A 26,775-nucleotide genomic window follows, 5' to 3' on the forward strand; every position below is an offset into this window, starting at 1 on the left:
ATTGCTTCATTGCAGTCCTTTGTGTTATGCTTCTTCGACTGGCCCCAAAACATTCTACTCCCTTAACTGTGCTGTACAACACTGCAGCTGATGGCTGTCGACACTTGGCCAATGGCTGTGCCCCACCTTGCCATGTTCATGCATACGAAAGCAAGGTGGGGGATTAGCAGTTCCGTTAGGTCGATCGATGCTGGACTTTTCAAGGGTCTATACCTCAATGCGGAGAAATTCCAGAAGGTCGCACAGCATGCCCAGGTGCACAGGCTTCTTTCAAGTCTCGAAGCTGGTATTGCTGCTTGATGTTCCCTCTGAGCTGGCATCTTCCGCATTCCCCGATGGCACTTTTCTAATGTAGTCCAGGTTCAGGTCGCTAAGGAGTGCGCGAAATATGGCGAGGTACAGCATGGCCAGTACGATTCCTATCCGACACTGAACGCTTTCAGTCCTCGGAGGTGAGCGTGGACGTTGTCGCACATACGGGGCAGTGGTCGTGGCGATGAAACTGTCGTTATGTTCACCAGGCTCTCGATGTGGTCTCGAATGAGCGCTGCTTGGTTTCCGAAGCTCTGCTGTAAGATCATTGTAGCACTCAGATGTGGGCTGTAGTCCCGCAATTGCGGCTGCTCCGTCTATGATCGGCATAACTGAATTTGTCCGATAGCAATATGTCCCGATTCTTGTGATTCGCGGTTTCGAACTGCTGCCAAAAGGGCTGCCAATTCTTCCGCTTGCCGTTAAATGTGAGGGGCCCCAATTTTGGGAATTTTATCTAGGCTGCCGTTGCTGTCGTTTGTCGTCCGCTCATGTTCGGAGTTGCCACCACCTGAGTTATTGTCGCTGGCGCGTTTTAGCCTGTATCTCTCCAGGCAGGGTAAAATCTTGCCGCTATACTCCCTGCCATGAGGGAACTCTTCCTCTGTGTCTTCGTCGATCAGTAAAGGCTAAAGTGCCGCGTTCAATGCTGTAAGTTGATGCTCAACAAGAAGCAGACGTTCGATCAGCACTTCAAGTTCGCCGACAATCTGCGCAGGCAGCGGTAGCAACTTTTCTGCCTCGCCAACAAGTGGACTTACTTGACCCTGAAGACTCTGTCGACTCTTTTTCTGTAGCCCCTGACAGTCGTCGTTCACGTTAAGGCAGAGGAGTCGATACTTGTTGCTCGCTGATGCACTCACAGTTCGGTCATCTTCCACGCTCGTTTTCCCGGGCTTCTCAACAAAATTTTCCCAGTAGTGGACTGTCGGTGTCCGATACTCTCAGTCGCTGTCGTCATTCAACTGACACTACCACACGATCCAGGGCACATGAAAAACAACAGTTTGTCATATAGAAGCACAGAAGGTTACAACGTTCTCTTCAGAAGCATGCTTTCAACGAACCCACCGCCCCCGGCTCCCCGCCGCTGCTGTCCCTTCTTTCGAGGGAGAGGGGCTACGTTCTCCGCTGAAGCCAGGGCCATAAAACTTCCGCGCGCGAAGCCCGGTACCGCGTCGTCCTCATTGGCAGCCTCACCTCGACGGCTTCGTCCATTCTCCCGTTTTTGGGGGTGTTTTCCTCTCCTTCTGAAACTTTCTGAGTCCATCTCAACAGGTGTTGCGCATGCAGTAACATAGGCCCACTGGGATGACTCGACATACGCGGTGCCAACGCCTGGGACACTTCTCGACACCGAGAACTCTTGTGGCGCCAGGTTTAGGCCTGAACATTTCTTACCCGGTTTCAAGGCACCCTGCCTCCTACTCTTCATTCTGCCCTGGAACTGAACCAAATACTCTGATGATGCCCCAGGCGGCCCCATCCTCCAAATGACTAGTTTTGAGCAGAGGGAGGCTGCCATGCGCAGCTCAACGCCTGCTACCCAAGACAAAGTCTTGGACTGGGCGGAGAAGGTGGCAGCGGCTTACGACGTACAGTTGTTTCCACCACTCCTTTTTGTCCTCACGACAAAGAATATGCTCTTACCACCGCCACCCGTCAGGGTTATTTCGGTCGGCTAAGGAGGCTAACGGGGCTGACAACAGGTACTGATCCCTGAGCATCCCCCTTGCGGAGCCCTTGTGCGAAATGAATGAGCCAATTAATCTGGCCGCATGCAGGCAAGGTGTTCTCCTTCTGGAGCTCGTGCGAGTCCCTGGTGCCCATCGCGGGCAACCTCTTCTCCAGCCTCGTCTTCAACGCCGTGCTCGAGATCGACGCCGGCCTGCCATTCTTCATCTCCGCCGGCCTGATGGTCATCCCCCTCTGCTCCGTCACGTGAGTGCGCCACCGTCTGCAGAGACGATCCGTTGCGCTGTGCACGCATCGCTCGCAAAAACCGCTTGCATACGTGGGCCGCACTTGTACGTGTTTTCTAGCTGCATAGACCATTTTTAGACTACCTGCATGGCCAACTCGCTCCGCTGGCACTCGTAAAAGACCATTTCACCGTATATACCGCTTGCACGCTGTGTCGACCCATTGTATACATCATTGGCATGGACAGATGGTATGAAAATTTCTCTTACACACAGCCCTCCTCGCCCAAACTGCGGTTGTGAATGGGAAAGCCGCGTCAAGTACTGCTGAAGCGGCGAGAGTTCGATCTCTCCGCCGGGAGCGTTGTTTGTGGAAGAGGAAAAATGACTTCTTGTGCGGAACATCACATTGGGGCTGTAGTGTCGCCCAACGGCTCGCGTTAGCGCTGTGGCATTGGAAAGTTTCAGCTGATAAGGAAGTCACCGGCGCTGCTTGCAGGTGGAGGGTCCGCACAACTGCGCACGGTTACCAAGCAAACACTGCCAAACTGCAGCGCGCACCGTCCGTGTACTGTGCGCCACACCAGGGCCAGTTTCCTTCCTCTGTTTATGTCATAATCACTTACGGCTCCTGTCTTAAGCGTCGTGCCTCCGTCATTTCGGCGCAAGCAGCACAATGATCCTCTCATCCCTCTCATCCCTTTTCCTCTCCCTCTTCTCCTTCTCACTCCTCTGCCTCTCCGTTTCTCTCTCTTTCTCTTTCTTTCTTCCTCTCTCTTTCTCTTTCTCTGTTCCTTCTCTCTCTGCTCCGTTTTTCTCCCCTCCCTCTCTCTCTTATTTCATTCTTGCACTTTGTCTAGGGTCGCTGCCGCCGAATCGATTCCGAATTTTTCGTGCAGATCGCCACATGAAGAGCGAATGCACAAAAGTAAACACTAGAAGGCATACAAAACCAGCGCCGTACGTGCGCAGTTGTGCAAGGTTGTAGCTTTGCATAAGGTACGCAGTACTTAAGACGAACGACGACTTGTGAATATAACGTTCGTTTGGAGAGTCGCTAGACACCGTCGCGCTGGCCACGCGTGCACTTGTCTAAGGATTAATGCAGCATAACTTGTTGCTGGAGCAGGCAGTAAGTTTAGGCGCTGCAGTGAAGGACGTAAGCAAATTGGCCGTGCATGTGCTCGCTCCGGTGTGTGCCATCGGCAGACGATAGTCATCGGCCGTCCTCCCACTCCTTTTTGCCCTCCTCCGACGTGGGCAATGCATTCAACTGTCCGCTCTCCACCTGCTGAAACCGAGCGCATCTTTTCCTCTCCTCTTTGTTTTTTCTTGGTACAGCACTAGCGACACCTTTTGTTTTAATGTGTATTTATTCATTTGTTTATTTCTTTTAAAATCCTGGCTACATAATTAGCTGGCCCGTACAGGAATCTGTTCATCAAAAGTGATTGTATAAAGCAAAAAGACAACAATAAAAGAGTAGCTTAAAATTAAGCAAAAAAAGTGACACTGAATTTGAAGGCGTTTGATGGGCCAAAGACCAAGGTTAGTGAAAATTATTACAGTGTCACCCGCCGCGGTGGCTCAGTGGCTAAGGCGTTGCGCTGCTTAGCACGAGGTCGCGCATTCGATTCCGGGCCGCGGCGGCCGCTTTTCTGGTGGAAGCGAAAAGCAAAAACGCCCGTGTGTACGAGACTTCGGCGCACGTTAAAGATCCCCAGGTGGTCAAAATTAATCCGGAGCACTCCACTACGGCGTGCCTCATCGCGTGCGTTGCGCGGGCGCGTTAAACCCTACAATCAATCAATCAATCAATCAGTCTACCTATCAATCAATCATTATTAGAGTGTCTGTCGTGTACGTCGCCTCGATAGGGGCTTTTTACTGCAAAGGAGATCCATTCTTATGCAGCCGGACATATAAATATAAAATTAAAGACGACTGACCTTCTTGTTGGCTTCTAAAGTCGAAGGGCTGCAAATTGCTTTAGTTGGACGGTGGTGAAGTCTTAAGTATTTCGGAAAGACAACTGTAACTACTTCTCGGTTATAAGCTCGAGCTGCATGATATCTTGAAAAAGCGAGAGGCCAGACAAGTGAGAGGCCAGAAGAGAAGAAGCTGTGTTTCCTTGACCTGGAATTGACCTTCGGGAGTCACGTGTGCTGGAAATATTCCCCGCGTTCACAAAAACGACTCCTACCGTTCAATTCGGCACACTCGGAGGTTGTAAAACGTTTGATAGCCGTGGTAGCCATCCACAGCGCAGTGATTAGGTCCTGCCGTCACATGATGACGAGGAGCTTGGACAGCCAGGTCAGCAGGCTCAATTTGGCAGGGTATCCGACGCCATTGCTGCGCAGCTCAGCGGAAACCGTTTTGAAAGGGATGAATTTCAACGGGAGTACGAAAAGGTCGCAAGAGAATGCCAGGGGCCACCTCAACGTCATCCCCTACGTACACGCCGGGTCACACCCCCTGAAGAAGATAGGAGACAAGACAGGGGTGCGGACAGTTTTTTCAGCGCCCAACAAACTAGCCACCTTGTGTGCCATGGTCCCAGGGCTGCTTGTGGGAAGAAGCATGAAAAACAGTATCTTAAGTGCGGGGAATGCATAGTATACGAGATCCCACTTTTGTGCGGGAGAGTCTACGTCGGCCAGAGTGGCAGGTGCGTCAACGACCGTATTCGTGAGCACGCAAATAACATGCGCACAGGAACAGGTAGCACTCTAGCCTTACACAGCAAGAATTTCAAAAATTGCTACCCCAAGCTCAAAGAAACCCGCATTTTAAAACGATATCGTGACGCCCGATCCCGCGAAATCTTTGAGGCTTCAGTCATAGCCACTAAGGGGGAGTATTGCGTGAGTTTACATATGTGTCTACATTACGTGTCTACATATGTGTCTACGTTACGATATTTCTAAGGGAATAACAGAATTCATTGGGGTTTAGTTTCCTGGTGATAGACTGTTTTTTTTTAGTTCTTAGATGCATGCCCATTTTCTATCAGTAGTCATGGGTAGTAATCAGTGCGTGTTGCAATTCCGCATTTTCACTGGATGAATAAAGTTGTTTAAATGGGCCCCGAAAGGCGTTTTGTGCACACTAAATTGACTAGCGCAATCGTTAGATTAGGCCGTCAACATCATCTGTGCCAAGTATTACTCTTTTACGCGCAGCGGAAAGCTCACACTTTTGTTGCAAAGTTTGTCGCTTTTTTCTCACCCTTCCCTTCGTGTTTTTGGACGCCGCCATCTTCACATGCCTACGTCATCGATTCCCAGATGTTCGTCATGAGCTAGACATCCTGTTATTGGGCGGCTTTTTCACGCACTTCCGGCAAAGAGATGAGTCGTCTGCTAAGCGTCGGCTCGCCGGCTGATCTGCCAGCGGAGTGCCGCAGTGCTTGGACATTTTACGACAAACGAAACAAGTGTAAACAAACGCTTAACCGTTTGTATTGCATGCAACAGGGCCATAACACGACATGGATATTCTCTTACTTCAGTACGTTCCATAAAGAAAGCGTTGAAGCCCCGTGGCACTTCTTTCGTGCAATCGCAGAGAACGCCCTGAACCGAATGCCCAGGTTTGATGCATACATTTTATTCAACTTCCAAACAATCCAGAGATGCGTTTCGAACGAACACAACGTCACAACATGCGTTGCAAGTCCGAACCGCGATTGACAGACGATGGGTTGCCTCCTCCTGCCCGTCGTAAATTCGGCACTCACCTCGCGCGCGGTTTGCGGGGACGAACAGCAAGTCACTTAAAGGGACACTGAAGTGAATTTGTCAAGCTCCCGTTTTTGCTTGCACTGCGTAGACTGGCTCAAATTAGCATACTTTTCATCGTTTATCCGGTTGACAAATCGGTAATTATTTTACAAAGCGCGAAAGAAGAAAAACTACCATGCGCGGTTTGCGGCGGCCGCACCAACTAAGGCTGTGACGTTGAGAGGAGGGGCGTCGTGATTGGACGATGCCCAAGGTTAGCAATCACACAAGTTTCGGTTTCGGTTCTGTAAAACATAACCAATGGCTTTGTTGGATGGGCATTCTCAATATCTCAGTAATCATCGTACCGCGCTTCTGCCATGTTGTCGGCTGTAAAATGCACAAGATAAGCCTCCCAGGACGGCTTGTAGTCGTAGCATTCACTAGCCGAGACCTACGCAGTGCATGAACGCCCTCCGCGTACCCGCAGACGCCCAAATGTCATGCGCTTTTCCCCAATATTTGGAGCTTGCCTCCCTCATGCCTGTATCGTAAAAAGCGTGTTCGCACCAGGCCAAGGGTCTGTTCATTCTGGCCTGTGCCCACTGCCTGCAAGCAGTCGGTGCTTATGGCAACAGCACGCCAACGAGAACTCGCTAGCGCGCCAGTGCCAGCCTGCGCGCGTTTTGTGAACTAGTTCGTGTAGCCAGGAACGTTGCGGCCCCAAAAAAGGTGAACTCAATATAGAAAACATCGGCGGAAAACAAAAAAGTTAACTTACAAAAAAAAAAAGCACGTACCCGCGGGGATTCGAACTCGTGACTCGCAAAACATTTGCGGTGAAATCCTAGCGGCCCAGACTGCTAGGCCACGGAGCGGGACGCGAATGCCTTGCTAATATAGGGTATATATTGTACAACCGGTTTACACTTTTATTTAGTTTTGGCATTTCAAGCCGCTTAGGTGACTATTTGTTGTACTGCGATCGTGCAGTAAGCGTCGCCCGAGTTTCCACAGTAGCTCACGTCTAGCAATTGCATTTCGTAGACGGAAAAGCGTTCGCAGATGCGTAGTCGTGCTGCTGACCGCTGTGCTTGTTCGCCCAGCGCAAAAAAGTGCTTCCCGCGCCCTAGTTTTACGCTGTACGGTAAAAATATCAGTTGATTTTATTTGCTTAGTACCTATATTGACTTCGCTGACTCTTCTCCCGCCTTTAAGAGGCCTTATATTTTCCTACTGGCGTACCAGTCAGCGAAGCGTCGCATGTGCAGCGCTTGTGTGAAGCGACCTTGACTTGGAGCTAGATACAGTGTACAAACAAACCAAGTAAAGAAAGGCACATTCTTCCATTCACAAACGTGTCCTGGCTTCGTTTCAACTAAGCGAACGAATTGCGACCAAGCAATTTTCTTTAACCTCCTTGATTGCGACGACCCGCCGGCGGCCGGCGGACGAAACGCTGGGCCGACTGACTCTGTCGGCCGGGCAGCCGTGCAGTAGCGCAGCCGTGGCGCAGCCAATTGCCAGCTCATCCCCTCCTGACGTCACACGAAAACGCCACAGAAAATGGGCGAGCGTAAAAAGAGGAGGACAGCGTTTTCGAATTAGTTTTTCTACTAAATAAAATCGCGTAAACGCGCCTAGAGTGGTCGAAACATGGCCTGGGGACTCCGGACTACAATTTGCGCTAGTAATCCCGCAATGTTTACATATCACTTCAGTGTCCCTTTAACTCTGGCGCACAAGGCGAGATGGCTTTAGCCACGCACACTGCACATACCCCATGCGAGGTTGAGTCGTACGCCGCTCGATAAAGATAATCCAGACCATGGGAAGCACTATCCACCCGCAGAAGCACAACGTCGCATTTCATCGCGAAACAAACGCGTCCACAACACACACACCATCGCCTCCTGTAATGCCAAACGCATCTCGCACTTCCAAATGGGAGTGAGTAATATGCCTGCAGTGCCCATATGCCGCGAAGTGGGGCCCCAAGCTGAACCGGGATCACGCAACCGTAACTGACTTCCAGAGCGGTTTGTGCCTTGTTGCCAGGGCAACCGATGTTTGATATTGTCAAAGAAATGGCGCTCGCTCCAGCGATAGAAAGCTCAGAGCCGCGGCGGAGCTTGTTTCAAGGTAAATATAACTGGTAGCGAAGCTTCCATAGAAGCCCATACGTTCAGAAAATGGCGGCTCTTAAGCTACTCATGGGGCTTAGCGCCATCTGTGTGAGGAGGGAACACTTCCGGCGGAACAAAAAAAATAAACCGGACGTGACGCAAGATCCGGTAAAAAAGTGACGTCATTTTGGTGGCATTAGCGCGAAAATTTGACTTCAAATTAACTCTAGTAGGCCTGTGATCGCTGAGGGCTCATGTCATTGCCATCTGACGCAAGTTGGCGAGCCCTTGACGTGTGTGCTTCAAGTCAACGCAAGCTTAACTATAACAGACTCGTGACTAGAGAAACGTACTTAAGGATACTGTCGTATGATTCGCCTCGGTTTTGATAAAAACGGCTTGCATTTTCTCTTAAACTTCATTCTGTATTCATTACTTCCACTGCTGTATAAAAGCAATCAGTTGTTTACCTTGATTGCAGCGGGTGCCAAACCGGGAACCAGGCACGTACCCCCCACCCCCCTCCTCCTAGAATTTTTTTTTTCTGCCATGGGATACAGAGCACAAAATGGCACTCCACCACTATGCACCCCCCCCCCCCTCCTCTTCCTATCAAAAACGTGCCCCCTACTCACCGCAATACAAATTTCTACCAACGCCACTGCTGGGTTTATAACTGCGTCGCACATACGCAGGTTGCATGCACGCCTTAAGAATAGGTCAAGGTTATATAATGCTTGCTCGGTTTGTGTGCTTCAGTTCTAAGAGAAGAAATAACGCATAGCCATGCTATAATCAAGACATTTGAATTTTATTTCAGGATAAACATAAAACAACTTTACCACACTGTACAAAATCAGCACGTATACAAATAAGTACAACATGTTCGTGGGCACTACATGCATTATGATTTTCTTTACGCGCCGAAAAATTGAATTTACCCGTAACACATAGCATTATGAGCAATGAAAGCCTCAACAGCAGAACTACTTCCAAACAAAAGAAAAGAACTAGGCACTGCATCTTGACGCAGAAAACCGGGCCGCACGAATGCCGATTCACGAAAGTGCAGCGAGCACACCGCAGCTGTCCCAGCGTCTTATCAATTAGACATGGGTTTCTACAGAACTTCACAAAGGATTCACGCCTGCAATTTCCTGGTTGCATTGTTTAGGCAAGTGTCGCAACAGATAAGTAAAAAGAGAAAAAAAATGTATCAATGCAAAAGAAAGCGACGGCAGTAAGTAAAAACACATAGCAGGGAAGATCTCAGCACGGAGCAGCACAACACAGTACTGCGATGGAAATATTGCTTGCGCATACAAGCGCGGGAAGCAGCGATAACTACAAGCGTTTTAATGCAATAGAGAAGGCACTGAGATAGACAATTAAAGCGAATCGTCTGAATTCGAGTGGCGCACAGTATTTGCGCTATTTGAATACGCTGGGAAGTCCTAGAGTAATTGACAACACTTGCTCCGAGCCAACCTGAGGTGAAAACAAGAGATAACTGTGATATAACAAAGCTTTAGAGCCATTTTTTTCGAAGCACCGCCACGTCCCCTTACACAACCCCCGTGCACGTATTAACACTGCTATAGTTTTGCGTTACCTGTGGAAATTAGAGGAAAATGGTGCAGTTAAACGCCAGGCGTACGGGAGTTGCTGTTGCAACCTTGTATACAGCGCATCGTTTCCGTAGTTACCGAGGCAAGCGCTCCGCTCCAACCGTTGCCAGCATCGTCCCGTAAGATACCGTGCCCGCCGGGCACGGTATTAAACGTGTCCACCCACGATACAACGCACCTCGCAACTCCACGCACAGCAAGTATTAATTGCGCACCAAATTAACAAGAAAAAACGAATGCGAATGCGCACCACCAAAACATGTGAGGGGCGTTTCCTAGCAGACGAACTTTAGGCGCACCTTTCCGAACACTGCAAGGACTGCATCACAGAGCAATGACCCAGGCCACTACACTATAAAAGAAATAACAGTTTGCGGCGCCCGGTTTCGAACCCATGACGCCGCGGGCGGAACGCAAGGTGCCCGGCGCACTACCGTCCGAGCCACGAAACCGACAGAGATTTTGATGCACCGAACGCGCCTTATATCCTTCACTCATTTCTGGTTTGTTTCGAAAGCGCCACAAGTTGTCCCGCGCCTCCGAAAGATGGCGACACGGGTCCCGCGATCGAGAGATACGACTTGCCGGCGCACCCCCTCGGAAATGCTGTGCATTTGATCGTGCCCCTCGCGAGGGGGATGTCTTTTTTTGTCTGCATTGGCCTACGTGCTCCCATTTTTAACAATAGACTTCGTTCTATTGGTTTTAGCGCAGCCGTAACTCTTTCCGGAAACTTTTGACACTGCTAGCTTGATGGCAGGGCCCTTTGATCGACATGCAGCAAGAAGCAAAGCGGGTGGGAAAAGAACCTTTGCATAATGTCTGGCCGGTGTAATCCTGATAAATGGCACCATTTGCAAGGTTTCCCACCCCCGGCACCGTATTTAATCGCTCCTGTCCCAGCGTCACCCGCGGAGCCTTGCTACGCACTTCATATTCGATCCTCCATGTAGCAAGATGCGCCAAATCCGTTCCCTATAATTAGGATACTTTGACGACAGGAAAAAAAAAACAAAAAAACTTGGTAAGCATAATAATATCACGCATAAAGGGTTAGATTAAAACCCTTGTAGGAATGTCCTTTTTTCAGACTAATTTTTACTGCCGAAATCATCTTTTGTGGATCTTGTGAATGCTACAGAAGACATGTAATGGTGAGATAGCTAGGGCAATCAGACGAAAGCAGCTACTTTTAGGCATGCGTTGTTTTCTTACGCACAGGGCACCCAACACTAAAGGCATCGACATCAGCGGGGGATTCTTGACACCGGGCCAGTAATGAAGAGGAAACAACCTCCCTCGCTGCTCCCAATTCCCGATTTCGTTTATTAAGTATGCTGGCATTCGTGCCCACTACCGTCTTAGTCGGAGAAAATACCCTGCACCGCACCAACGACTATCGCGGGATAAAGCCACCACCCTCTGAAGAATCAAAAACTACCAACAGCGCCTTTCCTCAGACCATTCACCCCAGTCAGTACCCCGCCACCTGTTTCTTCTGTCCCTCTACCGGCATCCTGTACCACCAGGCATGGGAGGATCCCTCACCTCACTCTCTCTCCCACCCCAACCTACGAGCATTTCATGGCTTGCCCGTCCAATGGATAGCCTTGGATGGCTTGCACCGACACCTGGGGATGCGGGTCCGGTCCTCCAACCGTAGCAAGGGTGTCCTCCCCAAAGAATGCCCTCCAGCAGGCCCTAACATCTGGGGTGTGTTCTCGCTGAAAAAACTCACTCACTTGCAACCACCACAGCCGTGGCCGAGTTGTCTCGGGTGTCCGCCGCGACTATGGGAGGTGGTTGGTTCAATCCCACCGCCGGACGCCCACCGGCAAAATGGGTACAAGCCTCGTCCCCGCCCTGCCGTCCGGGCTCTCTCAGGGATGGGCGCTTGGGGGAAGTTCCGTGAACCCCGCTACCGGCTGAACCACCCAATTTTCGAAAAACAAGCAGTGTTTATACCTGCGAAAAAGCCAACGTTTCTCGAACGTCTTCTAAGCTCACTGAGCCATTCCGTACATATCGCGCTAACACTGGGTGGCCAAACGTCCTCCTACATTAATTTCAATACGTGTACCACCCTCTGATAAAGATTATTCGCTGTGCCGCAAGCAGAAAACACACTTGAAGCTACCTTTTTTTTTCAGAGGGCGCCACAAAAAAGGTTTTAGAGAATGAACAACATTTTCATAAATTATTTGCACACTGTGCCTAAATAAATGAGACTGAGAAATAAATATTGTTCGTAAAATATGAATATTGTTTTATTGTTGAATAAAACTTGGTTTTTTGTTATTAGTGTTTGTTCCCTCCTCACCTAGTCGCGCTTCAATCGCTACTCCCATAACCCCCCATGTTGATGTCGCTGACAATAGGTTCTGAACCGCTTTTCGCCTGAAGCTTCGCTACCATTTATATTTACCTTGCTAGTTTTGCCAACGTTGCCGCTCTCCACCACGCGTCGCCCCAAGCTGAACTGGCGTTTTGTGCACGGGTTCTGTATTGGTTTAAAATGTCTTTTTCACATGCCACCAGGAATTACCACCGCCACAAAATAAGACCCGGCACAAGCGGGGCCACATCTGATGCGGCGGTAAAGAATGTGATGGGAGGGGAGTGAAGAGGTTTGAGCCTGCCCCAGGCAGCACAGGACTGTTCGGCCTTACTCATGCCGGTGTACTTTGGCCGGTGATTTTCTGACCGGCCTTTCTCCGGCAACCATGTTCGGCCCGTGTCCAAATGTGGGCCTTTTGGCCGTATACGGCCGTACTCCCATCACTGTCCAACGGCCAGTGTCCGTCGGCCAGTCAACCGGCTTACGTTCATAGGCCAGATTCCAGCCTTAGAGCTCCGGCCATCCCAAAGCTAACCCGTGTGCGGCTGAAGTACGGCCACCGTAGGACAGCCGAGATGCGATCGTCGGACTCCAGCCGGACTAAAGCTGCCGGAAATTCGGCCGTGCTACGAGCACTGTAGTTCAGCCACAGTACGTTAACCGTACTCAGGCCGGTGGACGACCACTGCATGCAGCGCAAGCAGATGACTCAATCGCGTTGTAAAGCAGCACAAACCCACCATTTTGGGTCCACTGCACCCACATCAAAGTGAGCCCGCGCGCAACCACCAGCCCTCCAGCCTTCAGCGCAACCTGGCTTAATTATCAGCGTCAGTTTACACCAAAATTAATTTATTCAACAGTGCTCACAAATGGTCGTTCTTTTATTTGCTGTGCCTCTTACTGTCGAATACAGCAAATATTCATTTCTTTGCAGAGCTGGAATAGATGTATTGTCCAGGTCCTGATATCTTCTGTGGGGCGGCTTACCTGTAATAAATGAGGATGCAGGAGGGGGGGGGGGCGGTAGGCGCGTATATATAGTGGGTTGAATTTCACAAAGATGAAAGTGCCGCTTTTAGGCAATTTCTTTTAACACAATACTTTCATGCTCTGACTAAATCAACTATTATTACAACAGCTGCTTGACCAGTTTTTTTTTTGTATATAAAACCGGTGCGAATGCCTTTACGAAGCGGTTCGGTACTCCACAGAACACTCAGCAGCATTCAATATAATTTACTGGCGTCTCAGCGGTTGCTCTTGCAGCTCGTCCGGCTGGGAGAGTCTGCAGCCGGAAAGGCCTTGCTCAGGCGTCTCCGCCTAAGGGTGGAATCTCGCATATACGCGGCGCTCAACACTCTTAACATTCTCTACCCGCAACGGCGGAAGAACCGACATCGCTTGGAGCCACCGTGGTCTTTCGATAGTTTGGAGTGCCAGCTCACCATCCCGGGCATCCGCTCGAATAGATATACACCAGTGGCGGAAGCGAGAATGTTAGCACTTGATCACTTGGACCGGTCGTACAGAGATTGTGTTCATGTGTTCACGGACGGATCTGTCGACAGAGAAGCCGCTACCAGCGCAGCGTCCTTTGCGATTCCCGGCATGAACGCTTCCTGGGCGGCTCGCATTGACCAGTTGACGTCATCAACAACTGCAGAGTGCATAGCGATCGAGGCGGCCTTGAAAAACATCAAATCGCTTCGGTTGCAGCATGCGGTAATTCTAATGGATTCCAAGTCGGCCCTACAACTCTTGCAGCTTGGATTTCCCGCAGATAAAATTTGCCAACGCTCCCTGCGGCTTCTTCAGTAGATAAAGGTAAACGGATTTTGTCTTCGCTTCCAGTGGGTCCCTTCCCACGAAGGGAGTGCCTGGAAGCGAGGCTGCGGACCATTTGGCTCGTGAAGCGGCATCGTGCACTCGTCTTCTGAAGGTGGCTCCAGATGAACGGCGCATTTTAAAAACAATCATACAGGATCATTTCCGCTCTCTTTGGCGACCACAACATCGACCTTGTGTCACAAAAGGAATGAAGAGGACAGAGGCAACCTTACTGTTCTGCATCCGGACCAACTCAGCGCGGACACCGGCGTGGCTCCACAAGCTGAACATTATCGCTTCCCCTCTGTGTGGAACGTGTGGTGCTGCAGGCAACATCGGTCATTTTATTATGGACTGCCGAGAGCATGCGGGGGAGCGGTTAGCTTTGTTTAAAGAACTGCGAAGGATGGCCGCTCCCCATGCCTCTTTGAACGAATTAATTTTCCCGGAAGGCCTTTGGATCACGAGGAGAGACATCTTTCGTTTGATCCTGCAATTTTTACGTGTAACAAGCCTCAGCGAGTCATGGTGAATTCCCGCGCATAGCGGTAAAAAGGTGCTGATCGGGTGAGCAATTGCCGGCATACCACGCAAGGCTAGGTCCACCCGTCAATAAACATCACCACCACCACCACCACCATTCACCAAAGAGTATGTCCAGTATTTGCCCATTTTTCTTGCAAAGAAATTTTCTACTCGATCAACTTTTCTGATGATCTTTCACAGGGCTGATCCTAGAAGAGATCAAAGAAGTACTTTCAGTTTCAATATATTTTTTATGTTGTTTTCATGAGTTACGTGCACACTCCTTAATAGTCCAAAAAAACTTAATTTACTACGTTAAGAAAATTCGAGACGTGTTGCGAATGACGCCCTTCTTAAGATGGCTGCAGTTGTATCCCTCTGTGTTCACGCAAGGAAAGGGGTAAGACAACAGTTTCATATTTTCTTTCAAACAAATAACTTAGCAATTGTAGTGTTCATACAGCAAACCTTGCATACTGCAACGAATAAAGCAATAAATATTTCATTGGTCAAGTTCGAATGCGTAGGGTTCTCAACCCGTCGGAGGCGAACTTGGGGCTCCGCAAGTTTATTTATTTATTTATTTATTTATTTATTTATTTATTTATTTATTTTTGTTATTATTTTTTTTATTGATTTGTTCAGTTATTTATTTATTTATTTATTTGATGCTTGCTTGCCCTTGCATGCAATACATAACACTAAGCATCAAATATGAGACCAAATAACAAAATAATTCTACAAAGCTCGGTGAAAATCGTCATTATAAACAGTGGATAAAATCATACGTGGAAGATAATTACACTCTCATATTGATCTAAAATAAAATGAATCGCGCAAGGCGTCACCTTAAAGGAAAGTTAATAATTTGCTTCAAGCTAGCGATCCCACTTTGGGATATCTAGAATGGCGGTTGGATATACTTCTCCCCTTCTATTCCAGTTTTCGAATGATAGATATTACGAAAAAATTTCGAACTCAGGTTTCGTCTATGATCTTTCCCGTCTTACCATTTAAGTTTACTTTTACTTTCCCTCATCCTAAGTTGACAGTGCCAATACCTAATACGAATCGCACTGCCCTATTCTGTATGTTTTCGAGCGTATCAACCAGCTCTTTGCTGTGGGGATTCCAGAAAACACATGCGTACTCCTACATTGAGCGCACATGAGTGATATACGGTTTTTCTTTTAAGTTAGGTGGAGGTTCGCTGAAATTTTATCTCGGAAAGCCAAAAACACGTACAGCCGTAACTTTTCTGTTGTGAACGTGCCTATTTCTCTAAGAACTCGTTAAATAAACTCCTCGTTATTTATATTCCTCGGCCGTTCTTAAAGCAGTGTAATTTACTGCATACGCATTCAATTGGAATGAAGGTTTTCTTGTAAAGTTGACGTTAACACGCTTTTTAAGATTCAACGACTTTTCTGAATCAGCACACCAGGATGTTATTAATTTGAATCATGCTGCAAGTATTCGGAATCACGTTCATTCGCTATAGTCCTGTAAATTACACAGTCATTCGCGAACAGTTTTAACAAAGCTTTGAGGCCACACAAACAAAAGAGGGCCCGAAACTAAGCCTTGGGGATTTCCTGAGGTCGCGGGAACATATCCGGACGAACAACCATTGAGAGCGACCAACTGCTGTCTTAGAGAGATATACTCGGCTATCCATGCAATAACCAATTCATTCAGTTTATTTTCCTAAATGTACTAACAAGAAGGTGATATGAAACACCGTCAAATGCTTTTTTTCCGCGCAAGAAAATAGTCAGCTACTTTAAGCTTATCTGTTGCTAGAGCCAAATCGTGCGTGAACTAAACAAGAAGCGTTGATGAAGAAAAACCCGACGAAATCCGTGTTTGCTAGGATGCTGGCGATTATGTTTAACCGAATGAGTCATATCCCACGTGTAGGTAATCTCAATTTCAAACACCGCAACTAAATTATCATCCAGGCTTCGTCATTCACAAGGCTCTGTTGTTATGGCAAATTCAAAATAACACTAGACAGTCATAAAATCACAAGAAGTAACATAGTGCAGGGCACGAAGTTGAGCCTACCAATGCACGAGCTTAGCGTCTTCTACGTTTATCACAAACAATATAGTGCACATTGTTTTTCGGAGTATTAATATGAGAAGAATAGCCGGAAACTTGCGCTTTTGCGCGCCCTTGCCTTTCTTTGGTGGGGAGTCCTTGACATGGCGCCGGTTGAGCTCCTGCGTGGTGGCCGCTTGCTCGACACACTTTAAGGCCACTTAGTTTGGTGAACCACCGCCATCTCGGGTCGGGCATCGCTGCCGGGTCGATGTCTCCAATGGTCTCCATTTCTTGAGGGGGCGAGTAGCCTCGAGCTGATGCGTTGACGAAGCCGACGGGCGAGGCGTTGTAGCGGCTATGACTGGCGAGGCTTAGCTCACCCGTCGGTGTGGCACAGTCTTTTTGTGGCAATAAATGACATTTCGATGGGCTAAACGCCGGTTGAGCTCCTGCGTGGTGGCCGCTTGCTCGACACACTTTAAGGCCACTTAGTTTGGTGAACCACCGCCATCTCGGGTCGGGCATCGCTGCCGGGTCGATGTCTCCAATGGTCTCCATTTCTTGAGGGGGCGAGTAGCCTCGAGCTGATGCGTTGACGAAGCCGACGGGCGAGGCGTTGTAGCGGCTATGACTGGCGAGGCTTAGCTCACCCGTCGGTGTGGCACAGTCTTTTTGTGGCAATAAATGACATTTCGATGGGCTAAACGTTTCCCTGGTAATGTCCAGTGAGTCGTTGCACCTTTCTCGTTTACCTAGAACACTCATTAGTGTTTGACAAACGTAGTTCGTTCATTTAAACGTAGAAACACCTAGCGGATGAAAAACGTGTCTGCGCCATTCCACTTTCTAACGGCTCTTACTTCACCCAGGAAAAAACCGGTCCTACATCGGCGGGCCTTCTTCCAAGCACGTCTGTGCATGAATTCTTGGCGCCCAGACGCGCGCTGTTGTTCGCATAATGACGTATAACCTGATACCTTACGAAGGCTGGTCTCCTCTTGAACACCGGTTGCCGAAAATTCTGCGGCCGTTCGCTTGCCGTAATTCGGCCGAGGACTGCTAACCAAATGAAAAACGTACATTCGGACGCCGTAATTCGGCCGGTCTCCTTTATAACACCGGCTGCCCGAAGAAACCGAATATATTCTGCCGCCGGATTCGCGGTTCACCGTTGAAAGAGTGGATGCGCGGCAGCCGCGCTACGGCCGGTCTCTTTTCGAACACCAACTGCCACAAGAATACGGATATCCTGTGGCCGGTCGCTTGCCGTGCTTCGGCTGAACACCGCTTCCCGAAAGAAAAACGGATGTCCTAAGGCCGTACTTCGGCCGTTATCTTTGTCAACATCGGCAGCCGAAAGTGAACTGAATATCTGGCAGCCAGGTAGCTGCCGTTGTGCGTCTGAACACGGGCGGCCGGAGAAATACCGAAGCGCTGGTTGCCGAATGTTGGCCGTTCAACGTATGATCAGTGGCTGCCAGAACCTGGATGCTGGCCAGACATGCCAGAAAGCGGCCATAGATGGGCCGGTCTTGGGACACACTTTCTGTGCCGCCTGGGGCCGTGGATCCGGTGAATTGAACTTTAAAATTAGACCTGGACTTAGGTCCTGCGGAAAATAAAGTTTGTTCTCTCTCTCTCTCTCTCTCTGATACGGCGCTTTTTGGATAAACAGTGCGCGGTGCATGAAAGGGAGCGAGCGCACGATCCTCCCCGTGCGGCTGCGAGTTCGCCGCCGATAAAACGTCGCGTGCCGCCGATAGCAACTCCATCAACGAACACCGCGAAAGGGCAAAGGCCAGGCCGCCGCACACATGCGCCCAGATTTTTCGTTCGCTTTTCCAGCATTGAGCAGAGTGCACGATTAATGGTGTCAACAAAGCTGGCCCATAGCAGACGACAGTCTGAGCAGCGCAATAACGGAAGTACGTCACCGCTGCGGAGCGCAGCATCATGGGAGGGACTGCTCGCGCGCCGTCAACAGCGGAGAGTAAGTTGAAAGGAGGAGGAAACGCGGCGCGACGATAATGCGCGGTTTTTTATTTACGATTTCTCAGCTAATACTCATCGCTTTAACAAAATTCTTGCGGGAGGAGATTGCTAATACATTGCTTTATTTGGTTACATGTACATCCATGCATCGGCGGAAGGTATTTCAGGACCACTTTAAAATATACAAAAATCCCAAAACAAGCGTACAGACGCATTTTCAGGAATAGACAATTTGCAAAATTGCCCGAGTGCTAGCGGAGGAGCATTAAGCCATGCCGGCAACACTGTGCACCGCCATCACAAAGGAAGCGAAACCAGCGAAAAGGCAGCAAACGCAGAGCAGCTAAGGTCCGCCGTTGTGTAATATTTGCATGCGCTTCTCGTAAAGTTTTTTTTTTCCATAGCTTGGTCGGAAAATACTCTTGCTACTCTTCCTTTGTTTGACGAGCAGCATATTCTGGACTTTTATTCAACGAGGTGGTCGACTGACAGACCATCCTACAATTTTAGCTTGGGATGCCGTCGTCTGGGATGACGAACCGCAGCAAACGAATGCATCGTTCCTTGCTAAGGCTATTCGAATGGCCTTACCGCTGCCTACTCGTTTATTCGTCGAGTTCTAATTGTGTTGATTCGATGCGCGCTTGCCACGTCGTAGTGGAGGCTGGCCGCTATGGACGGACCCCGAACATTGGAACGTTAACGCTGTGCTTGATATTATAGTTTACCTCCTTTCTTTGAGGTTGGGAGGATGTTAGAAATAGTAGCGCTGATGTTGCGACTGCTCAAAGTTTCTAAACCATTTGCGGAAATGACGAAATCATACACAAAGACACTGCTTTTGTCTCCACGAAATTTTACGAACAAATTTTCGTTGCCTTGCAGACAGTACAATGCTGTCCCTCATCTCTCTTGATTGCTACGATCCGTCTTTTTTTCGTCTGTATGCCAGTTGAAAACACTTGATAGGACACATGCAAATAAGTTATGCAATTTATAGACATGTGATATACCTTACTTGCATCACATAAGCAGTACAATTCGTGCATTGCGTCAGGGGGTTCGTACATCGGGATTTATAGAAAAGCGGGATCTAATTCAGTTCGAGTATGGCGAGGCCTTTGCACGTTATGCGTCGTTAACACCACGAGAAAACGAAATTCGCATAATGTAAAGACAAAAAAATTCCTAGACCGCGTTCATGAACAAATGCCGTTAAAAAGTCAAAACAAGCAGAGCGAAACACGCCTGCAGGCTCAAATATGTGGCTGCACCGACACAGTCCTTCTGCGTTGATGCCATTGTTAAAACTTCGGCAGTCTTAATCCGCACGTGAAACTGTACCACCGAACAGTTCTCAGAAAAAAAAGGAAGTCCAGCGCGTTTACTGTTACAGATGTCTAAACATGCATCAGCGCGAGCAGAGCGAAGCAAGAATGCAGGCCCGAATTCACCTGCACTGAAATAACTGTAGGGCCTGTTGGAAATTGTTCCTTTTCTAGTGGCACATACCCACGTGGGGAATTGGCCAAGAAACGGGGTGGCTTTTTGGGGCTAAAACGCCCACCTCATGGCCCTATATAATCAGCCTGTAGGAATTGGGGAAACGGTTACCGAATTATATAATAGATCTAAGGACGAATCAGTGAATGATGTCATTTTTGGGAGAAAAGGCTAAAAAATTTTGACCGTGTTAGCAGGACATGCGTCTGGTCTCTGATATGTACGCGTGAATGACCGCAATAATCCCTCTATGACAAAACCCCAGGGATGTGGCCCCGAACGAAAGAAGCACCGGCATCGACAGAGGAAGGCCAATCCGTTGAATTGGTGCGGCTAGATACCGTTTCCGAATGAAAGAAAAACCGCGGCAGTACAGGAAAAAGTGTTCAATTGATTCAATTTCACCGCAAGCAGCACAAAGACCGGAGGAGGTGAGACCAGCGCGATGCAAATAAAAATTAAGCTGCGGTATTCTGCATCTGATGCTGGTTAAAGTGACCTCGCACTGGCGGGACTCGCAAAATCTCGCCTTCCAAGTGTGAGCAAGATGGGCATAGTGATCCGAGCCTCTGATCGCACCTTCCTGTGTCATCCCTAGCCGTAGATATCTGCGGAACCGTGCTCGCGCCAGGAGAAATGGGGTAGGGCTGAGGTCCACCGTAGGGCCGTCTAAAGCTGAACCGGCCAAAGAGTCAGCCGTTTCATTGAGCCATAGGCCCCTGTGCCCTGGGGCCAACGTTTTTAGATTAGGTCAGTTGGCAAAGAGCGCGGCCTTCCAAGCACAGCGGCGCGGGCCGGATCTGTCGCCGACCAGGCGGTGGCGCTGCGGTAGCGTTGAGATCGGTCTCGGCGCGTCGTCTGCTACTCCTTGCTTGGAAAGGCGCCGGTGAACGACCACCGCACACCGTTAATGTTCTTCTTTGACATGCGAAATCATCTTCGCTCTACTCTTACGATTTAGTGACAAGAACTTTACATTTTTATCGACATTATGACGAGAAACAAGCTGTACTTAAGAAAAAAAAAGGCAAGACAAACACTGCACAGTCCGCTTGTCTTCGGCTGCTTCCCGTTCCGTATATTTATTTTCCCCCAGTACGGGATCTCTTATAGCTCAATAATGTTTAAAGCATATCCGAACGCGTCTTACGCCACTGAAACTGCGGGGAAGCCTACAATAGTCAGCCATCTACTTGGAATCAAGAAAAGACGCCTCGAAATTTTTATTTATGCTGTGGAAGCAAATGCAGTAGGCACGTTTTCACAACATATTTACAACCCCAACAAAACTGATAAAGTGAGCCGATTGGAAACCAAGTGCTGTCGTGCGAGCTCAGCAAATTCTTGGTATTTTAAGTGCGGACACGAAAAATTACGATTTGTTAAACAGCTTCGCTGTTAACAAAGAAAATTGAACCAATTATTAAACCAATGTTTTTTATTTCTTTGATAGGTATAAATGTCGTTTCTTAAAAGAAATAAACGTTTTTCTCGGATCAGAATGTTTGTCGTACTGCTATTCTTTTTTTTTTGGTTTGTAAATCTGATGGACAGAAACTTTCATTTACCTTCTTGTAGCCCTGATATGCCGATTTTTTAAAGCGTTTAGCCTTCATTTATCTTCTTGTATCCCTATATGCCGATTTTTTAGAGCGTTTAGCCTTCATTTATCTTCTTGTAGCCCTGATGTGCCGATTTTTTAAAGCGTTTAGCCCGGTAGTTTTTCCGTTGAGCCATCGCTTATGCTATCTTCTGCGTTGATTTTTCCTGCTCGTTTCTTTTTGCAATCTACAGATAGGCAACACTTCTCAGTTTTGACTAGTCAGATTGATTTATAAGAGGTTTAACGCGCTGACACTTCACAGGCGATGAGGCGCGCCGTAGCGGACGGCTCCGGATTAATTTTGACCACGTAGGGGATCTTTAACATGCGCTGAAATCTCGAACACACGGGTGTTTTCGCTTTCCGCCTCTATCAGAATAGCGGCCGGGAATCGAACCCAAGTCCTTGCGTCCAGCAGCACGGCGCCTTAGCCATCGCGCCGGCTAGGGCTCTGATCTGACAGCACCGGGAATGTTGTGCCACACACACTGCATGCCCTTTCACGGCAGTTGTTGCGGATGAAACGTCTGGAAACAGGTAACATTTGTTCCAAGGGCTGATCTTGGAACAAATGGGTTGATCTTTAAGGGATGATGCTACATTCTTCCGCCTTGCCAGCTGGGGCTGAGTATTCCCATTTTTATCGCTGTAGCTACACGGCGGGACAAGCAAACCTCTTGAATTAACTTCAACCGACAAGTTTTGCCAGACTACTGCAGCCTTCTCAATCACACCCAGAATCTTCGAGCTTGTAGAAGACAACCTGGGTAGGCGAAGCCTTCACATTCTACGATTGAAATGTCGGACATTTGCTGAATTCCTGCATAACCGCAAACCACAGCTCAGTTCCCAACGTACGTGCTGACTTCGGCGCTTTCTACACCACTCATACCGCCACTTACGCCAGTTTCATCGCGCAAAGGTCCATCATTTTGGAAGGACGCAACATAGGCGGGAACCACTGTCATCCATTTGGGTGGTTTTCGGCATGACTTTGACGTCTTTGGTTGCCGACAGATGCTCAGGTATGTCAGGGAAAATACGGGGCGCCGCGCCGTCCCTCCGAGCTCCACCTGCCTTACGGTATCCTTACAGTTTGACCGTTCACGACGTGTTCGTAACAGTTGACGATGTCTGAAGGCTCACAATGAATGTCACAAACGTATGTTTATGGCGTAACCTTGAAGTTTTTCTGCGGAATCGCGCTTTCCCACGCCTTCAATCCGTCAGGACCCTTGGGCGCTTTGAAGAAATGCCGCTGCACGGACTTTGCCGCTTCCGAAGCATACCCCGAACGGCAGCCCGGCGCGCAGCACGTCAACAAACCGCACCGACACTTCAGAGATCCACTAAAATATGTATGCACGATGACAGCACAGATCTAATACGTTAATACAGACGTGACGAACAGGCGAGCACCAACACCACAGCGAAAACACATGGCCGGGGCGAGCCTCGCTCCCCAAACTAGATCTCAACGCAACGCCAGCGCCACCTCTCGGAATGGCGACAAAATGGTGCCGCCTCTCGAGGCGCAGTTTAAAAACTGACCTAATCTAAAAACGTTGCCTGGGGCCCAGATGAGCCGGATGTCGCGTAAATGGGGAGGCACAAGGTGGCTGAAGGTACGGATAAGGCTAAGGCGTTGCGCTGCTGAGCACGAGGTCGCGGGTTCGATTCCCGGCCGCGGCGGCCGCTTTTCTGATGGAGGCGAAAAGCAAAAACGCCCGTGTGTACGAGATTTCGGCGCACGATAAAGATCCCCAGGTGGTCAAAATTAATCCGGAGCCCTCCACTACGGCGCGCCTCATCGCCTGCGTTGCGTCGGCGCGTTAAACCCCACAATCAGAAGGTACGGATAAGTAATGAATTTTTTGGAAATGTTAGCGCGGTACAAACCGACAAATAATCAGAAATAATAGCAACATTTAAATATTGTGGAGGTAATTTTTTAAGGCCATAACTATTGCAAAAAACTCAGACACGAATATAGGAGTAAAATCAGGTAAACGATAAAAAAATGACCAATTAAGTTGTGGGCTGAAAATTTCCACGCCCGCCATCTCCGCACGTTGCGATGCATCCGTTGCCACTACCAAATGTGAGCGCAAGTTCCGCAGATGCTCATCCAGCAAACCCATTAGTATCTGTGTGGATAGCAGTTTGGCGTTATGGGGGAATACGTTATTGAGGGACATAGGAGTAGGTACGACTTCAGGTAACATCGGAAGAATTTCCGGAAGACTGATGTTGAGCGGTGAAAGCAAGCTTTGGGCATACACACATTGAGGACGATTGTATCGAGGCCATGGATAGTTAAAAAACAATGCTGGCTGAGCCACCATCAATGACAAAGGTTTGCTCAGAGGAGACTCGAAGATTCCCATCATAGTCTGCACTGTTAAAAGTTTAAATCGAGACTTTAGACACGGCAAGCGGGCCTCTAAAAACAGAATGTTGTTTGCCACATATCGCGGAAGGCCGAGGCACAATCTCAGTGCTCGTCGCTCCGAAAGAATAAGAGGACGGAGTTTGTACGCTACTGCACCTGAAAAGAGGACACACCCAAATTCTAAAATGGGTCTTACATGACCACCGTATATAAAGAGTAGGGTGTCCCTCCGCATGCCAATTTTTCTGTTGCTAACTCTACGAAACAATGCTAGAGCTCTTTTCCCTTTTGTCGAAATGTGGTTTATGTGCGGGCGCCAATCAAGCGAACTGTCATAGATAATACGCAAGTACTTCAGAGCAGTCACCTGAGGAATGTTCTTCTCGCGATAACTCAAACAAAGGGTAACAGGAGTGCATGACGGAAACACCAGGACCGCGCATTTAGCGACGCTAATGGACAAGTTCAAGCCTGTAATTTACCTCTCGATGGAACCCAGATATGCCTGTAATTGTTCATATAGATCGTAAATATTCCGCGCACCAGAAAAGAAGGCTATGTCATCAGCATATACATAAGAGCACACTGTCTGATTGACTGGAATAGAACTCAGCAATATATTAAAAAGAATAGGAGAAAGAACCGATCCTTGCGGAACACCCCTTGTTTGCTGTCGAGTCGATTAATCAAAACCATTTTGGGAACAAAAAAAATGACGACCGATTAAAAATTGTTGTATCCAGGAAATGATGTATTTGGGAAGACCACAATCCTTGAGTTTGGCTATCAGGATGCTATACTCCACGCTGTCCCCTACCTCACGTGGCTCGCCTCTACTACCTCTACACTCCGTCGTTTGGGCAGACGATTCAAGCACCGGTGGCGGCGGAAGCGCGCTCGGCGCTACCCCGGACTGACACAGGACTGCCCCGACTCGGCTTTGTGTTAAGCCCGAACATCGGAGCGTTAACGCTGTGCTTGATATTGTAGTTTACCTCCTTTCTTTGAGGTCGGGAGGATGCTGGAAATAGTAGCGAGGAGGAAGAAGTGGCCCCAGCGACATACCTCTCGAATCATCATCACGGATCAAAGCGGCGGCTCCCGTTCGTAGTCCCGGCTCGGTCCTTTCCGCGGCAGGGCCTAAACGTTGGTCGCTAACATGGAGGAAAGAATACTCAGGAGAGGCCCCTAGCATCCCAATGCATTGCGAAAAGTGTGGAGGAAGTTACGTCATTTTTCTTGAGCCCATGGACAATGTTGCTTACTTGTTTACAACTGCGGCGGCCAAATTTGGGCAAATAGAACGGACAAATTTTTAAGGCGCTTGGTATGTCGCTGCCTCGCTACGCTTGCAAACCAACGCAGTCGCTACGACAAACGTTTTTAAATTAGGCCAGTTTGAAAACTCTGCCGTCGGAGGCGTCTGCGTTCGCCATCCCGCGAGCCTGTTGCTATGACAACGACAAACGCTACTTTGCCAGGCTTAAGAGCTGAAAAATCGTCCTTCTATCTCAAAAACGAAGGCCGTTTTTCGATTGAAACTTTGGGTGAGAGTTAGAATGGGCAAATTGAAGGCGAAATCAACAGCTTAGAACATGATATTGCAGCGAGGAATTAGCGACGAAGCTGTTTTCGCTTCGAAGCGGGAGGGCAGGGCGACGCCATGTTAGTCAAATCAAACCGGAGACAGCAAAGTATGATGGGATAGAGTGCTGGGCTCCGTGGGCTCAAGTCATGGCGGGACTGGGCTTCACAAATGTGACGTCAGGGCCTCTCCTAACCTTTTCTTTCCTCCATGGTCGCTAATAATGGTGGCCGTCATGACCGGCAAGTGAACCACAGCTCTCCAAATAGTGCACAGAAAAGACGCACTGCCCTGGCGAGTACCAAATTCAAACGGGGGACGACGTGCCTTCCGCCCGGCATCACTGCACGTAAACGTACCTCTTGCAAGGAGGTACGCAGCAGTGCGTGGGTATCGTGCCTTAATTATAATGGTAAAAAAACACTAGCAGCGTATATATACGCTGCTAGTGTTTTTGTACCATTATTTTTTTTAATATAAAATATAATTTTAATAATAATATAATAAATATAAAATTTAAATAAAAATATAATACATATAAAATTTAAAATGTAAAGAGATATTTTTGGTTGTTTTGTATACAAAACAACAAAAAATATCTCTTTATGAGGCTGCAGACGGGTGAATGGGCCAAAACGCGTAACCGCAACGGCGTTCGTGCGCGACGCTTCCTTTATCATGGCGTCGTCGCGGTAACCACCAGTATTGGCACCGCTGAATGCTCAGTGTGGCCCACCTTTTTGCAAAGGGTCTATAACGGTAGCTGAGCTTAGTGGCACTAGTACACTTCCCTGTGGGACCCAAGACAAAGCACAAAAAAAACCGTAAATTAATTTTTATCTTGCCTTTGTCGGACACCGTTTTTTCAACGTGGACGTTTTTTTCGTATACTGTCTGGGGGGGGGGGGGGACGTGACGGAACAATTCCTGTCTTTGGAGCGCGAAATGGCTGCACACCGACGTGAGGTGGTGAAGGTCAGATGATACGTTTTGTTGGCAATAAGGGCAATACGGGGATGGGTGCCCATTCCGATGGTACCATTTCCTCGTAACAGAGAGCGTGTAGGCACTGTTGGCGATGCTTTTATTAATTAATATCTCGGCAACCCTGGGTATTTGAAGGCTCTGTGGCGGATATCCTTTAGGAGTTTGACGTAATAGGGTAATCTTGCGTTGAACACGCCTAGCATCTAGTTCCAGGCGTGGGTTCATGCAAGGCACGACGGCAGAAGGGGATGGAGGTAATGA

General features: G+C 48.7%; 1 protein-coding gene across 3 annotated transcripts in view; it reads left to right on the top strand.

Moving 5' to 3' along the window:
• The window catches only part of LOC144177726 (putative peptidoglycan muropeptide transporter SLC46), a 138,523-nt gene that overhangs the window by 110,771 nt on the left and 977 nt on the right, over nucleotides 1-26,775 (top strand). For 2 of the 3 annotated variants that reach the window (XM_077705300.1, XM_077705299.1), the window contains one exon: nucleotides 2,097-2,253. The exons of the other annotated variant lie outside the window; for it this stretch is intronic. In XM_077705300.1, the coding sequence (XP_077561426.1) occupies nucleotides 2,097-2,253 (157 nt within the window). The remainder of the gene's footprint in view (nucleotides 1-2,096; nucleotides 2,254-26,775) is intronic. 3 annotated transcript variants of the gene reach the window in all.

The sequence above is a fragment of the Haemaphysalis longicornis genome, unplaced genomic scaffold (assembly GCF_048455015.1).
Source record: "Haemaphysalis longicornis isolate Haplotype H1 unplaced genomic scaffold, Haemaphysalis longicornis Haplotype H1 scaffold_30, whole genome shotgun sequence".
NCBI lineage: Eukaryota > Metazoa > Arthropoda > Arachnida > Ixodida > Ixodidae > Haemaphysalis > Haemaphysalis longicornis.